We start from the raw sequence: 15,070 nt of genomic DNA, 5'->3' as shown, positions 1-15,070 counted from the left end.
GGGGGACGTGGCTAGTGGCTGTGGATGTCAGGGCAGAGGTCACTTAGAGGACAAGCAGAGAGAACAAGACTTTGCCTGTCACCAAGCTGACAGCTACCCCTCAGGGCACATCTGAGTCTGGTGGCACGAGTCCCCTGGGTGGCCCGTGGCTGTCACCGACTGTTTTCTGGAGGCTGATGTGCCTCAGGATCAAGAGCAGGTACAGCTGTGCTCCAGACCACAGCTTCCCAGTTGCCTCAGCGTGGAGAACAAACAGGTTTGTGCTGCGGGGAGAGCCGTTAAGATCTCCCCAGAGCCACCGTGCCTTCCTTCCTAAATCACACTGTAAATGCTGTAAGCACCAGCACCCCGGTGGGTCAGCCCCGCCCGCCGCAGCAGGGGCCTGAGGGGGCGGCAGGAGGGGTCAGTGTGCTCTCCGCAAGGTCTGGCCCCCTCCCACCCCAACCTGGCGTTTCATGTTCCGCCATCTGCGTTCCCAGCTGTGAGACTGGGCACAACGGCTTATTTCCGTAGTTCCAGTACTCAGGGATCTGGAGGATCACGGCTCAAGGCCAGGCCAACCTGAGCAAAACATTAGTGAGACCTCCTCCCATCTCAGGCAGTAAAGCTGGGTATGGTGGTACATGCCCATCCACTCAGCTTGGTGTGAAATGTAAAAAGGAGAACTGGCAGGGCGCCTGTCATCCCAGCTACTCAGGAGGCTGGGATCTGAGGATCGCAGTTCCAAGCCAGCCTGGCAAAAAAGGCTGTGAGACTCTTATCTCCAATAAGCCACTCAGAAAAAGCTCAAGTGGCGCTGTGGCTCCAGAGGAAGAGTGCTAGCCTTGAGCAAAACAAGAGTCACGGGCTGGGAAGAGTGCTTGCCTAGCACGCATGAAGCCCTGAGTTCGATTTCCTCAGTACCACGTACACAGAAAAAACCAGAAGTGGCGCTGTGGTTCAATTGGTAGGGTGCTAGTCTTGAGCAAAAGAAGCTCAGGGACAGTGCTCAGGCCCTGAGTTCAAGTCTCTGGACTGGCAAATAAAAACAAAACAACAACAACAAAAGTGGGTCAGGAAGAGTGCCCAGGCCCAGAGTTCAAGCCCCAGGACAGACAGACACAAATAAAAAGGAGGGCTGAGATCTAGACTTGCCTGGGCAACAATGAGAACCCCTGTTAGAAAAATTAAAAGCAAAAAGGATTGTGGGTGTGGCTTGAGTGGTAGAGTGCCTTCCTGGCAAGCACCATGCCCTGGGTTCAAAATCAGTATCACTGAGGTGGGGGAGGGGAGGAGACAGCCAGAGAGAGCCAGAGAGATAGACCTGGAGCACAGGACCTGTTCCGTGCTGCTCAGTTCCCTCTGGCCAGAGGTCCAGATTGGAACCCAGTTGTCAGCGATCTTCCTTCAGCTCCAGCCTCCCTCTCCATCCTCTCTGCAGCTCTCCTTGCTCTCGGCCTCCACAGGCTGGGGCAGGGGCACATGCTCCCTGGTGTGCAGACACCCTCCCTGAGACCCCAGGCCTCCGTGGACCTGGAGGAGCAGGTGTGAGGCGGGAGCCCAGGGCACAGCCCATGCCAGCCCCTCTCCAGGCCTCTCCCACCAGGAATCCACCCCGTGGGGCTGGACTTGGCCTTCCTACAGAGTGAGGAGTGAAGGGCTCTGGATAGGTGGCCAGCCAGGCACCCCATCCTTCGTGGTCCCCTTTTCTGGCTCTCGTGACACCAGTCCAGCTGGGAGTCACAGAAGGGCCTAGCAGTCGATAGGGATTCAGGAGCCCCTTTCCTGGGTGGCAGGCAGCTGTCTGCAGGAACCTGGTCAGTCCAAGCTGGGGCCAGGCTTTCCCTGGGGCTCTCTCCTTCCATACTTGCGGTGGTTCATTTCTGGAAAAGCCCCCGCACCGTGCATACTAGAAGGGCGCTCAGTCACCCTTTCATTCCCCAGCCCCCCTGACCCCACAGCTTGGCTTGCCCTGGGTGCCTGCCCCAGTGCCCTTGCCACTGTACACTGACACCACACTCCATATAAACACCACACTCCATACAAGCCCAGAGGCCACGTGCACATGTGCATGCACACACACACGCACGCACGCACGCACGCACACACACACACACACACACACACACACACACACACACGGCCTTTGAATATGTCATGCTAGCCAAGGGCTGTGGAGCCTGAGCTGGAGCCCACAGGGGTGAGGATGGGGCGGGGTGGAGGGGGGGGTCACACCGTGCATCCTCATCCAGCAGTGATACTATAGTCCCTCTCCCCTCCTGGTGGACTTTGCTTGTTGGTCTCTGGCACCCGGGGGCACTGCAGGCCTGGTACCCACATATCTGCTGCCTTGCCTGTGGCCACGTTGGCCCCTGCCTGATACCTAGACAGCCTGAAGTCGTCCTGACCCCCTGTGACCGGCTGGCCCTTTGTTCCCAGCAGGCCTTGAGCTCATGGGAAGGCTCTTGTGGGGGTGGGGGTGGGGCAGGGCTGAGACGCTGGGGAAGGACAGTTCCAGGTCCTGCAGAGGCAGAAGTAACCGCCTTCGTTCTGTTTCTCTCCCTCCCCACCCCGGCCCCACGTGTAGGCCCGGATCACTTCTTGGCCCAAAGAGAACCCGGGTTCCTGGTTCAGTGAATTCAAGCGCGGGAAACTGGTAAGGTGGCCTCCGGGCCCTGGCGGCTGTCACTTCAATCCCGCCGTCTCCTATCTTGCAGAGTAAAATGGCCCGCTGGCCCAAAGAGCAGCCTTCCACCTGGTACAGTCAGTACAAACGAGGGGCCCTGGTAAGTGGCTGCCCGTGCGGCCTGCCCGCAGCTCGGCCTGGTGCTCGGCTGGCTCTGCATGGGACTAATCGCCCTCCAGGGCCACTTCTGCTCTTCCGCCCCCTCTGCCACGGCGCTCCGGGTCTCGTGTCAGCAAGGCTCTGGTCAGCATGGCCTCCGGCCTTCCCACCCCCTCCCCCTCCTGGCCAGCGTTCCTTCCAGGCCAGCAGTGGCAGGACGGCTGTCTGGGATGTTCAGGGCCCCAGTGCACTGGTGAGGGTGGCAGGGCCCAGGCTGTGAGGTCAGATGGTCCAGTGTGCAGGGCTGAAGGTAGATCCCAGAGCCCTTGAATGGGAGGAAGCTCCCTGGGGCAGCCCGGGAGCCGCCATACAGCTCATAGTTGTACCCACGGGGTTCTTCCGGTGCTCCTGGGGAGTGTGTCCCCACAGCCACTCCAGAAAACAGCAGCGGCATCCCTGAAGCTCCCACAGAAGATGCCCTTCCCGCCAGGGCAGGTGCCCAGAGCGGGTCTGGTCCTCTCTGTGTGAGGTGGGGCTGGCATCCATGTGGGGAGGATCCCCTCGGCCCCACGGGGCGCCCCTTTGGGCTCCTCTCTGGGAGAAACTGCACAGCCGTGGATGTTCCTGTCAAGATGAAGGGCTGAGTCTCCACGCCAGGGCTGAGCTCTCCGTTCCTCCCGATCACCTCTTTAGATCTAGTGGGCAGCCCTGTCCCTAAGGGTTCCGTGTCCACTGAGAAGCCAGCCTGTGGCTTCCATGACATCAGCCTGGCCCTTGGCCCCCAGCCCAGCACCAGCCCCGCCTCTCTGGGTAGGTCAGAGACCACACTTTCCCCGCCCCCTTGCGGAATCGGAGCCTTGGCTGCCTCTGGGAGCCTCGTCCCTTAACCTGGAGTCCTCGTCAGTGTCTCGCACCCTCCCGCCCTGTCCAGCCACGCTGCAGGCCTGTGCTGTCTGTGCCCACGGCTCTGCAGCCTCCCTCTTCTGTCTCCTTCTCCCTTCCCTCACTGTTTGCCTCTCCTCTGCCTCATTCTGCTCTCTTCAGAGGAGAGCCGCCGGCACACAGAAGGACCCGAGCAACAGCTCTTGGGCAGGGAAAACCACTGGGCAGGGTGGGATGGACAGGGGTGGGGACAGCGACCGCCAGGTAGGAGGCCGCCAGTTATGGCTGCCATCTCCATAGTTACCGCCCAGGCTTGGCCCCGCCTCCCCCCTCCGTGGTGGCTTCAGTCTTCTAGGAGGCCCCCACCCCATCCCACCCGCCTCGCTCTGAGGAAAGGGTCAGAGAATGTGGGTCTCACGGAAAGTGGGCCCCTCTGTCTGCTTAGACAGTTCACAGGATGGAAGGTGCAGAGTTGATCAGAGACAGTACAACACCAAAAAAAGCCCCACCAAACCCACGAAAGACGAAAACCAACACCCAGCCTGTCTTCTTCAGCTCGTCCACTGCCGTGTTTCTAGTTCTCTGGGGCTCGGGGTGGATGAGCAGCGGCTGGAAGTCTTTTCTGTCTGGGCTTTCTGGGACACAGGCTCACTGCTGTGCTCCAGTCCCGGTCCCCCTCAGGACAGGGGCTCCCCAGAGCCAGTTCAGGGTGCTGGAGCTTCCCCGGAGCCAGTTCAGGGTGCTGGAGCTTCCCCGGAGCCAGTTCAGGGTGCTGGAGCTTCCCCGGAGCCAGTTCAGGGTGCTGGAGCTTCCCCGGAGCCAGTTCAGGGTGCTGGAGCTTCCCCGGAGCCAGTTCAGGGTGCTGGAGCTTCCCCGGAGCCAGTTCAGGGTGCTGGAGCTTCCCCGGAGCCAGTTCAGGGTGCTGGAGCTTCCCCGGAGCCAGTTCAGGGTGCTGGAGCTTCCCCGGAGCCAGTTCAGGGTGCTGGAGCTTCCCCGGAGCCAGTTCAGGGTGCTGGAGCTTCCCCGGAGCCAGTTCAGGGTGCTGGAGCTTCCCCGGAGCCAGTTCAGGGTGCTGGAGCTTCCCCGGAGCCAGTTCAGGGTGCTGGAGCTTCCCCGGAGCCAGTTCAGGGTGCTGGAGCTTCCCCGGAGCCAGTTCAGGGTGCTGGAGCTTCCCCGGAGCCAGTTCAGGGTGCTGGAGCTTCCCCGGAGCCAGTTCAGGGTGCTGGAGCTTCCCGGAGCCAGTTCAGGGTGCTGGAGCTTCCCGGAGCCAGTTCAGGGTGCTGGAGCTTCCCGGAGCCAGTTCAGGGTGCTGGAGCTTCCCCGGAGCCAGTTCAGGGTGCTGGAGCTTCCCCGGAGCCAGTTCAGGGTGCTGGAGCCTTGGGTCCTTCTGTGTCCAGCGCTGCCCGCTGCTGCCCTGGCACACATTCCTTCTCGAGTCAGTCACGTTTCCTCAGGAGCACCCGGTGGTCTGCGTTCTGGTTGGTACTACTTTCCTCCACAGGTCCGGCCATGGGCTTTGCTGCTGCTGGGTCTTGAGAACCTGGCGTGTGTCAGGTTCCTGGGTGTTCTCCTACCCCGGAGGGGGTGGGAGGGTCCCGATCCTCCCCTCCTTCTGCTCTACCAGTACTTACCAAAGGCTGGTTATGAAGTCATCATGGCCCCCTGCTCCTCCTCAGGCCAGACCCTCCTTGCAGGGTAGGCTCTCCTTCCTATGTCCTACAGTGTCTGTGTGGCCCCTGGCCAGAGCTGCAACCACCCATGGCAGGTGCTTTGCTTCTCCCCAGTGGAGTCAGGCCTGGGGAGTCTCACCCCAGCAGGGAGAAGCCAGGCTTTGTCCGGCTAAGGTTGTTCAGGCCTCTGGCGACACGGAGTTCTTCAGAGAGCCCTCAGTGTGCAAAAGACATGCACCGGTTGAGGGCTGTCTCTCAGGCCCCTGTGCCCGCCCTGCACCTGGTGCCCAGCCTCGGATGTAAGAGGTGTAGCACAAGGCCTTCCCCGAGTTTGTGGACAGTGGAGCCTGGCAGTGGGTGCCCTGTCACTGGAGTCTTGGGCTGCCCTCGGGAGTGGGGCTCTGTCCCCGGGCTGCCCTCGGGCATGGGCAGTGGCCGCAGGACCGCTGCTCTGCCTCTGGAGCCTGTCCCTGGGAAAGGGAATGGGAGCCACGCCAGGTACCATTCCCAGATGCCCTGTGCCTCCAAGGGGCACTGGGCTACCCCACCAAACTCAGTGATGACCCTCTCTCAGCTGGCCCGAGTCATTCACCTCCATGTCCTGTGTGCCCTCTAACTCTGGGGTCCTGCGAACTCCCAGGCCAGGGTCTGGTACGTCCTTAGCACCTCGTCCATTCATGTGACCCTGTGAGCACCCTCCTTTGCCAGCCAGGCACAGTGACAGGGCCTCAGCTCCAACAAGTAAGCAGATGGGCACCAGGCCTCCAAGACTCAGGGTCAGCCAGTTGTATGGGACCCAGGGAAGTGAGGTCTGTGCATGGTGGGCATGCACGCTGCTGTAGAGCTGGAGGCAGGAACAGCGCGTCTTCCCCAACAGCCTGAGACCAAAGATGCCGATCACTGCAGCTCCTGCCAGCCAACAGCACTCTGGGCCGAGGGAGGAAGAGGGAAGAGCAGAGGCTGGGCCTGAGGTGTACTCGGGACTGTCAGGGCGCAGAGCAGTGGCAGTCATCCAGACTGTGGGGATCCAGGCTCTGGGAATCCTCTTGTGTGGCCCTGCTCCTGATTCAATGATGGGGATTCGGAGCCTCCTCCTCCCCCCTGTCTTTAGAGAAGGCCCATCTGAATGTGATGCTCGTTTCTGAGCAAGAATGGTTCCCTGTTCTTTGAACACATTCAATGCAGGCAGATTCTGCAGACTGCATTACTCTCAAGCCAGCATGGCACGCTGGGTGGTGGGGCCGGAGGAGGCCGGTGGGCTGTGCAAAGGACTGAGGGCCTTGATGGTACTGCCGGCAGCCAGAGGCTGCAGCCCAGCCGTGCGGCAAGCCTTGATTGAGCTCACCAGTGCTGCTGTGGGCAGTGGACACAGGAGAGAGCAAGCCGGCCTGCCAGGCCCCATGTGGTGGGAAGAGTGCAGAGAGAGTGGGGGTGTGGGCACAGGGCCGGGGACAGGCTGCCCCTGACACCCCCACCCCACCTCAGCCTCCTGCAGAAGGAGGAAACGGCTCAGAGCATTGAGCCTGGCGCAGCAGGCTAGCCAGGCAAGGGGCAATGGACAGATTGAGTGCCTAAAGAGAACGGGGCATGGTTCAGGTTGCTCCCAAGAATCCCCCTTCCTCGCCTCCCCCCGCCCCCCAAGAGCCCATACCCTGGCCTCCAGGTCTGCAGAAGCACATGTGTCTGGATATTTCCCTGGGGGGGAAACAGAGGTCGTGGGTGGTTCTGTCATTACTGCTGTGCGTTCCTCCCTGCTGACCGCCCCCCCTCCGTCTCCAGCTTTCCTACGTGGATGCGGAGGGCAACCCCGTGGGCGTGGTGCAGATGACATTCCTGCGGCTGCTGAGCGCCTCCGCCCAGCAGAATGTCACCTACAACTGCTACCAGTCGGTGGCCTGGCAGGACGCAGCCACGGGCACTTATGACAAGGCCATCCGCTTCCTGGGCTCCAACGACGAGGAGATGTCCTATGACAACAACCCCTACATCCGTGCCCTGGTGGACGGCTGCTCCGTGAGTGTCTATGCGCTTCACCGGGCGTCATCACGCCCGCTTCCCCGGGCCACTCGGTGCCACGCAGACCTGTGGGCACCTCCTGTGGGCTGGGCCTGAGCTGCAGGCCCCCTGCCGGTGTCGGAGTGCAGCCAGTCCAGGCAGTCCCAACTAGGATGCAAAGACCCAGTCTTTAGACAGCACCTCTAGGTCCACCCAGAAGCAGGCTGGGCTTCTGTTGAGAACAGGGCCGTGCAGGGACTCCCTCTGCAGACCCCAGCAGCACCTGGGAGCCAACGTGGCCGCTGTTGGGCTGCCGAGGCCTGTGCTGCTCATCTCCAAAATTCCAACATGAGAGGTGTGCCCAGGCACACGGCCAGGCGGGGACTGGCCCCGGGTTCCCAGGTTGACACCTTCCTGTGGGCATGTTTGTGATTTTACAGCTGAGAATGGGCCGCTGGGGCCATGGAGGTCTGGTGCCCCAAGAGGTGTTTAGACGTGGTTTCCAGGGCCTAGTCCTGTGGAAATTCCGATTTGTCCCTGGCCTGGCCTTCTTCAGGCTGGAGGGGGCGGGGCTCACCAGGAGCCCAGTGCCCTGTCCTCTGGTCACTTCCTGGCATCACTTGTTCTTGGGAGAATCTTGCCAAAGCCTCCCACCCCACCAGCGTATAATGGCTGAGGCTGAGGTCAGCTGTACCCCACCTACCCTTTGCGCCGTGCCCAGCATGCAGGGCCTGTCCTGCAGTGCTCCCTGGGAGCCAGTGTCCACGGAGCAGCTCTTGGGTCAGACAGGCCGCATGTCCTGGCCCCCCAGCATCGTGCAGAGCCTGTCCTGTAGATTCCCGGGTCAGGTGAGCCATCTGTGGTGCATTATGGCTCTTGCTGTTGCCTGACCTCCACGCCCCCACTGCTTGTCCTAGCAGCTGGACATGGTCAAGTGCTGGGGCAGCATGTCCTAGCCCAGGAGGTCATCCTGAGCTCTGGTAGCCCAGGAGGAGTGTCATGAGCCATCCCTGTCCCTGTCCCCATCCCCATCTCTGTCTGGTCCTGGCGGAACTAGCCTTAGAGCTCAGAGATCTGAGGTGGGTTTGAGAGACTTCCCGGCTGGACGCAGGGCTGAGGAAGGAGATATAGCTCCCTCCTCTTCACTTCTGGAAAGATCCTGTCTTTGAAAAAGTAGATGATGGCACAAAACAGAATCACCTGCTGACAGAAAAAATTGGTTCTGCAGGCAGCCCGCTGAGGTGATTGAGGTGGAGGGGAGGGGTAGGCAGGCGCTGTAGAGGTGGGGTGCAGGGGTGCCCTGGGGGAGCAGCCCTCCACAATGCAGGCCCGGACCAGCCAGGGCTCTGTCCTCAACTCCTGAGAAGTTGAGCCGCCATCGGAATGTCGCAGCCCTCAGGCTTACAGCTCCCCGGGGGAGGCCCACAGCAGAGAGGCCTGTCTGGTCCTGGGAGGCCTGCTTAGTCCATTGTGGAATTAACAGCCTCTGAAATCAGAATCCCAATGGGACCTGCCCGGGCATAGGCCAGCTGGTGGAGCCTGCAGGTCAGCCGGGCCTGTGGAGGGCACAGATCACTGGGCAGGAGGGCCAAGGAGCCACTCAGCATAAATCCCGTTGTTTGTGCAGTTTTGTGTGCCCCTGGGGGCCCATTGCTAACCCGTAATGCTTATTTATGTCTCTTGAATAACGGGGTAACAGAGCAGCGGCCTACTTTAAATATACCCCTCTCTAAGCACTCTGGTAATTGGAGCAAAGGGCCCCATAAATCCAGGCAAAATTGTCTGACAGCTCAATACACTGCCATCCCTTGGGTGGGAGAAAGATGGATGCTGGCTCTGCTTGGCCCTGTCGGCCCACCTCTCCTCTGCCTCCCCTCCCCCCGACGGAAGATTAGCACTGCCCTGGGGGCGCCTGGCACAGAGGTCACACAGCACAGCCTTTCAGCGCTCAGCCAGCTGGATTGTTGGGGTGCAGCCAGGTGAGGTGTGAGCTTGAGGCCTAGGAGCCCAGACGGCAAGGGGGTCTTCAGCCCCTCTTCCTTGGGCTGGCTATACCCGAAGTACCAAGAGGCTGTTTCTTCCCAGGGTAATGGAAGGGCATGCATGCCCAGCCCTTGCTAACAGGCACCGGGCGGCTTGTGGTCCCTACGTCCCTCTCCTTGTAAGTAGAGAGCTGTGGCCATCTCTCTGGGCAGCGCCAAGGGGCTGAGGCGGTCTGCTCAGGTTCTGCCTGGCCAGGCTGGCCACAGGCCTTGGACACTTAGCAGTGGTCAGTGCTGTGGTCACCACTGCGCTATAGGTTTCCCAGCTGCTCAAGTTCCCCAGGACAGGATTACTTTCTCCAAGGACAGGCAGAATATCGCCGGAGATGCCCATTTAACCAAGGCAGCTTCTGAATCCTGCCTAAAGCAACTAGGTCAGAGGTGGGACAAGGTGTGCTGTGCTAAGGGTCCCCCTGGACGGTGCCACCTCCCCTGTAGCTGCAACCGGCTTTAAAGCCACCACCCCAGCCTCAAAAAGGCCAGAGGTCCTACCAGGGCAAGGCGGTAGGAGGAACGAAGCTTGGGCTTCCCATCCACACTCCACATCTATGAAGTCAGTACCGTTTCCATTTGCCGGTTGAGGATAGCGTTCTAGAGACTTAATTAGCAGGAACGGTAATTACTGGCAACAGATTAGCAGCTCAGAACAAGAATTTGTCATGCCATTGGGCCTTGTGGTCAGACACCCAGGAGTGGCCCAGCTGAGCAGGTGCGCCTCTGTCGGCACCTGGTCACACAGTCATCTGAGCAGCTCTTCAAAACCAGCATTGACTGCTCTCAGTTCTGCAGCTGGAGGTTGAAGGTCAGGGCCAGATGTGGGGGGCCCGGGGAGGGCCTTCCTTGGGTTACAGACTAATTGTCATGTCAGCATGGAGGAGGGAGAGGGCAAGGGGTGGCCCTGGGGTCCTTGTGTCCCGGCACTGGGAGGACTCTCACCCATAATATCACCTTAGGCGTTGGGGTTCAAGCACAGGAATTTAGGGCACACATTACCCACCGCAAAGGAGAGGGGATAAGGCCCTCGGGTCTGGGCCACTGCTTGCAGCCAGGTGCTGGAGGAGGGCAGAGCTGGGTCTGCTGTTGGACCTCTGGCCTCAGGGTCCTGCTGGGTCCCCCTGCTGTGTGGTGCTGACCAGATCCAGGCTGCAGCCGCTATCCGGGAGAGGTGGCTCCCAAGTGCCCTGAGGACCATGGGAGTCCTGCAGGCTTCCGGACCGCTTGTCCAGGGGGAAGTGTCCAGCGTGGCGGGGTCAGTCTGGCACACTTCAGAGTTGACTAGGTGTCTGCAGGAACCAGAGCAATCTGGTCCCTTCCTTCCTGCATTGTGGGATGTGGTGGGAGACGAGAGCCAGGCCCCTCTCTGGGAAGTCCTCCTTGCTCTTCCTCAGAACGTCCCCTGTTCCAACCCCCTGGGCTGTGCTGGTGTGAGCGCAGGATGGACAGGCCCGGTCACCACGCCGTGGTAGCTCCTCTGTGCCTTCTTTCACCAGGGCTCCCCCAGCTCCAGGGCCCCCAGCTCCAGCCCCGCACGAAGAGCTCGGGGCTGGGTTTACCAGCACGGGGTCCAGGCACTCACTGTGACGGTGCTCTTAGGAGGCTCCCACACTCTGCTTGATTGCACACTATAATTCTCCATTTGGGAGCCAGGGGGCCCTCGTGTTAATTCTGTGCAGACCCTGCACGCTCTGTGGTCTGTCTTGGTGGAGCGACAGAACTGCCATCTGCCTCCTGCAAGCGTGCAGTCCTGGGAGAATTCTCTTGCCTCTCCGGTGCCCAGTCTCTACCATCCCAGAATAGGAAGGGGTTTGTGGGATGCGGGTGAGGTGTAAGCACTCTCTGCTCAGCCAGTGCCCCTCTCCAACACTTGCAGAGCACCATGGCCAGAGCTGCTGCCTGTGTGCTCTTCCTGAGTGAGCGGGAGCCTGGGATGGAGGGACATGTAGCCGGGTCTGGCAGCCTGGGCAGGACTCGGCAGGTGGTGGGTTTGCCCTGCCAGGCCCTGCCCCAGCTCTCACCTCCTCTGCCTGCTCCCCCTCTCCAGACCAAGAAAGGCTATCAGAAGACGGTTCTGGAGATCGACACGCCCAAGGTGGAGCAAGTGCCCATCGTGGACATCATGTTCAACGACTTTGGTGAAGCGTCTCAGAAATTTGGATTTGAAGTGGGGCCGGCTTGCTTCCTGGGCTAGGAGCCGCCGCACCCCGGTCTCCCCAGCAACCTTGTGACCTCAGCACGCCGCTTATGAGTGTCCCGCGCACGGCCATCCCAGGCAGCCACAGCCTGACCCTGCGCCCAGAGGCACCGCGCAGCGCTGGACCCCACGCCCAGAGAGCAGAGGGGAAGAGCCGCGTCCCCCCCAGCCGAATCACATGACCTAGCCACAGCACAGCCTCTTGGTGACGCCCCACAACCCATCAATCTGTCTACACCCCATGCCACCAGGAAGGGAGCGGGCCCCACACCCTCTCTGCCTCCCCCAGCCAGCACCATTGACCACTGACCGACGGTGTGCACGGACCCTTTGCAGGGGGCAGGGGTGGGGCTGCGGTATTTGAATATCCCTTTTATAAAAATCCAACTTGAAGATGTGCATTTCCCCTGACCTTCAAGAGATGTTCCGAGGCAGGCTGGTAAAGGTCGCCCGAGCCTCTGATCTAACAACCCTCAACACAATCCATTTCGAGGCCAAATGTCATTCTGCGTGTGCCTTTCCGATGGATTAAAGGTGCTTATGTTTTGTGTGTGTGTGTGTGTATGTGCGTGTGAGTTTTAAGTAAATATTTGTATTGTATTGTTATAAATGTTAAGTGTGCCTGACTTTCGATCATCCCGCGTGGAAACCCCGCTGCAGGCCCACTGGGAGGATGGACGGGTGGGGACGAGGCGGGGTCTGAACGTCTCCCCACGAGGCCCATCAGGAACGTGCAATAAATTGGAAATTTGCCTGGATCAGCAAGAAGCCAGGCTGCCTCTGAAAGGTGCCAGGCTGCCTCTGAAAGGTGCCAGGGCCCCTCTGCCCAGTCTCTCTTTTTCATCAGCTTTGGATACTCTTTTTTTTTTTTAGGGGAGGAAAAAGAATTTGGTACTCTGCTTGCCTTACATGCACTTAGATTAAAACACAGCTTAATTGAAAGCTGCTGACTGCTTCCTTTTTGAGCTTCTTGTTCAGCCTGATAGAGCGTGGCCAGGCAGGGAAACCACCTTCCATGGGTGATCATTATGACCATTGGTGCTGATGTTTTTTTACCCTCCTCTTCTCTTGTGGTGCTATGTGTTCTTCAGCCTCCTGGAAGGCAACACTGGGGTACCGCGCTTCCTCCCGTCCTCTTCCATTATCCCGGTCATTGGTCCATAATCCCATTGTTGTCAAAGACCTTAAAATTAGTGCCTGCTACCTTCTTCCCCGAGGCTTGTCCCACACACTCACTGGTGGTGAGTCCCTCCGGAGGCCTGTCACCAGCACTACGCTGTGCCTACTTGATTGGAAAACACACACGCAACACGAAGACTTCCTTCCTCAGACAGACGCGGTGTACGGCGGCGGGTCGTGTCAGTTGCCAGAATGGCTGTGGTGCTAACGTTTTCTGTTTGTTCCAAGGACCGAATCAAAGCTCGCTGCGCCCTCCCACCCAAGCTGCCTTGCACGGGGCCGGGCAGACGAAAAATGTGCAATGAGCTTGGCGTCTCCGGGGCTGGCACAGCACCTCGGGTCCCTGGAAGCAGTGTGGGTTTCACATGTAGGTATCTTGGGCGTGGGCTCCTGGGGCTCTGGCCCGGTTCCCGCTGGGGGTTATTCCTTCCCTCGCTCTTCTGGACAAGGGGGGCGAGGGCTGCGTTCTCTGTGGGGAGGCCGCCCCTGGCCAGCAAGGAGGACAGCCCTTTACTGTGAACATTGTTCTGCGGTGCCCCCTGTCTCCACCGTGGGGGAGGCTCAGGCCTTGGAAGTGAGCCGTGGCCCTCTGGTGCTCCCCCCAACCCCAGCTGTGGTTGTTCTGCGGGAAGTCAGCACAGCACCCGGGAGTGGCAGAATGCCACCAATGCCGGTGCCCAAAGACCCTGGCAAACAAGCCCCATTCTTGCCAAAGAAAAGTCTGGCTTGGAGATTGTCCCTAGGCCAGGATGCCAACACACGTCCGGGACCGCCGAGCTTGCCACTGCACAGAAGACCACTCTGGAAGGTAGCCATGGGATGCCTGTGGACTCTGTCTAGGTCATGTGATTCTGTTTCAACCTCTCACCCCATGCAATTTGTCCTCTCACTCGTCATTGACTTTTTTTCTGTTGGTCCCCTCCAAGTTGTTGTAATTTGTACGGAAGTCCAAAATATGTCCTGTCCTCCTCAGACCACTTTAGCTACAATATATTGCAATAAAATTACTTCTTATATTTGCAGCTATTCTCCTGGTGTCATTTTAATTTATTTGTTTTTCTCACATATGCAATTGGGCAACAAATGTTGGTGGAAAATTACCAAGTATCAGACCCGTGATGAAGACTTTGGGATACACCGCAAGTCCAACGGCCATGCTGAGCTGTAGGCGACTTCTGGGAAAGGATGTTGGAAACTGTTTTAAACTTGTGTGATCAAGACCTGTAAAGGCTTCCCAGTGAGCCACCTCTTCCCACTTGAGCAGATGTGGCTGCCGCCCTCCTGAGGTGGCCCGACCCTCCTCGGAAGCAGGAACTGTACGCTAAGCAGCGGTGCCACCGAGGCAGGCAGGTGGCCTGGACAGGGGCGGCTTTGGTGCAGCCTGCACAGCTTCCTGGGTGAGTTCCAGCAGCTCCTGCTGTGCAGAACCAGACAGCCCTTGGGCTTGTGGTCCTCCCTCTTCACCCTGGGTAGCAGGTCCCTTGAAGGCGTCCTGTGGCGCGATTGGGCTCCCTGGCCCCTTGTGGGTGGAGGTGAGGGCTGTGCTCAGCTGGTGACCTGGAGCACGGGTGACCAGGCTTCCTCCCAAGGGCTGGCTTCCTCTGGCAGGTCTCCAGCTTTGTTCCATGAGGGCCCGCCCCAGGCCCCCCTCTGCCCCTGCCAGCCTGCCGTGAACGTGAATGTGAACGTGGAGCATGCTTTCAGGAAACCCATTTTCTTGTTTTAAGCCACTGCCAGTAGGGATTGTTTGTTACTGCAGATAACCAGGCCAGTGGGTCTCACAGTATTGTCTGTAGAGCCATACACGGCCTGTGAGCCCAGCTGTACGGGAGGCCATAGGTGGAAGGATCTCTGTTTAAGGCTGGCATGGGCAAAACCATAAACCCCTACCAGGAAAACAGCTGAGGGGAAAGAGTGCTGGAGGGTGCATGACTCACATGGTAGAGCACCTGCCTAGTAAGCATAGGGCTCTGAGTTCAAATCTCAGTCTCACACACACACATACACACACACACACACACACACACACACACACAGATGTAACCATGGATCAGAAGCAGGTCCACACCTAGCTAGAAGTCCCAGTTCCTGGGCCCACCTGGACGTGCTATGAGGGGAGGTCATGGCCAGCAGGCAGGGCCAGCCTTGGGAACACTACCCCAGCCAGCTTCGATTGGGAAAGGCTTTGCTGGGTGGAGGGGGAGGAGGAGGCACAGGGCCTCTTACAGCCACTGCGGGGAGGAACTCCTCACAGCACACTGCTGTGCCGGGGCGGACGCTGGCTTTCAGCCGCCATGCCTGGAAACACAGCATCAGGGCCGCCGGGCTCATGGGTAGGAGGCACAGA

General features: G+C 59.5%; 1 protein-coding gene across 2 annotated transcripts in view; it reads left to right on the top strand.

Moving 5' to 3' along the window:
• Positions 1-13,746, top strand: part of Col5a1 (collagen type V alpha 1 chain) — a 143,163-nt gene extending 129,417 nt beyond the window's left edge. The window contains exons 64-66 of one of the 2 annotated variants that reach the window (XM_042681059.1): positions 2,567-2,635; positions 7,096-7,329; positions 11,395-13,746. In XM_042681059.1, the coding sequence (XP_042536993.1) occupies positions 2,567-2,635; positions 7,096-7,329; positions 11,395-11,541 (450 nt within the window). In that variant the 3' untranslated portion in view covers positions 11,542-13,746. Of the gene's footprint in view, positions 1-2,566; positions 2,636-2,696; positions 2,766-7,095; positions 7,330-11,394 lie in introns of both variants that reach the window. The other variant, XM_042681060.1, reaches the window with a different exon arrangement.
• The last annotated feature ends 1,324 nt before the right edge of the window (positions 13,747-15,070 follow it).

The sequence above is a fragment of the Dipodomys spectabilis genome, unplaced genomic scaffold, assembly GCF_019054845.1.
Source record: "Dipodomys spectabilis isolate Male_0828 unplaced genomic scaffold, ASM1905484v1 ptg000067l, whole genome shotgun sequence".
In the NCBI taxonomy this organism is placed as follows: domain Eukaryota; kingdom Metazoa; phylum Chordata; class Mammalia; order Rodentia; family Heteromyidae; genus Dipodomys; species Dipodomys spectabilis.
This window is presented reverse-complemented; position numbering and strand designations above follow the sequence as displayed.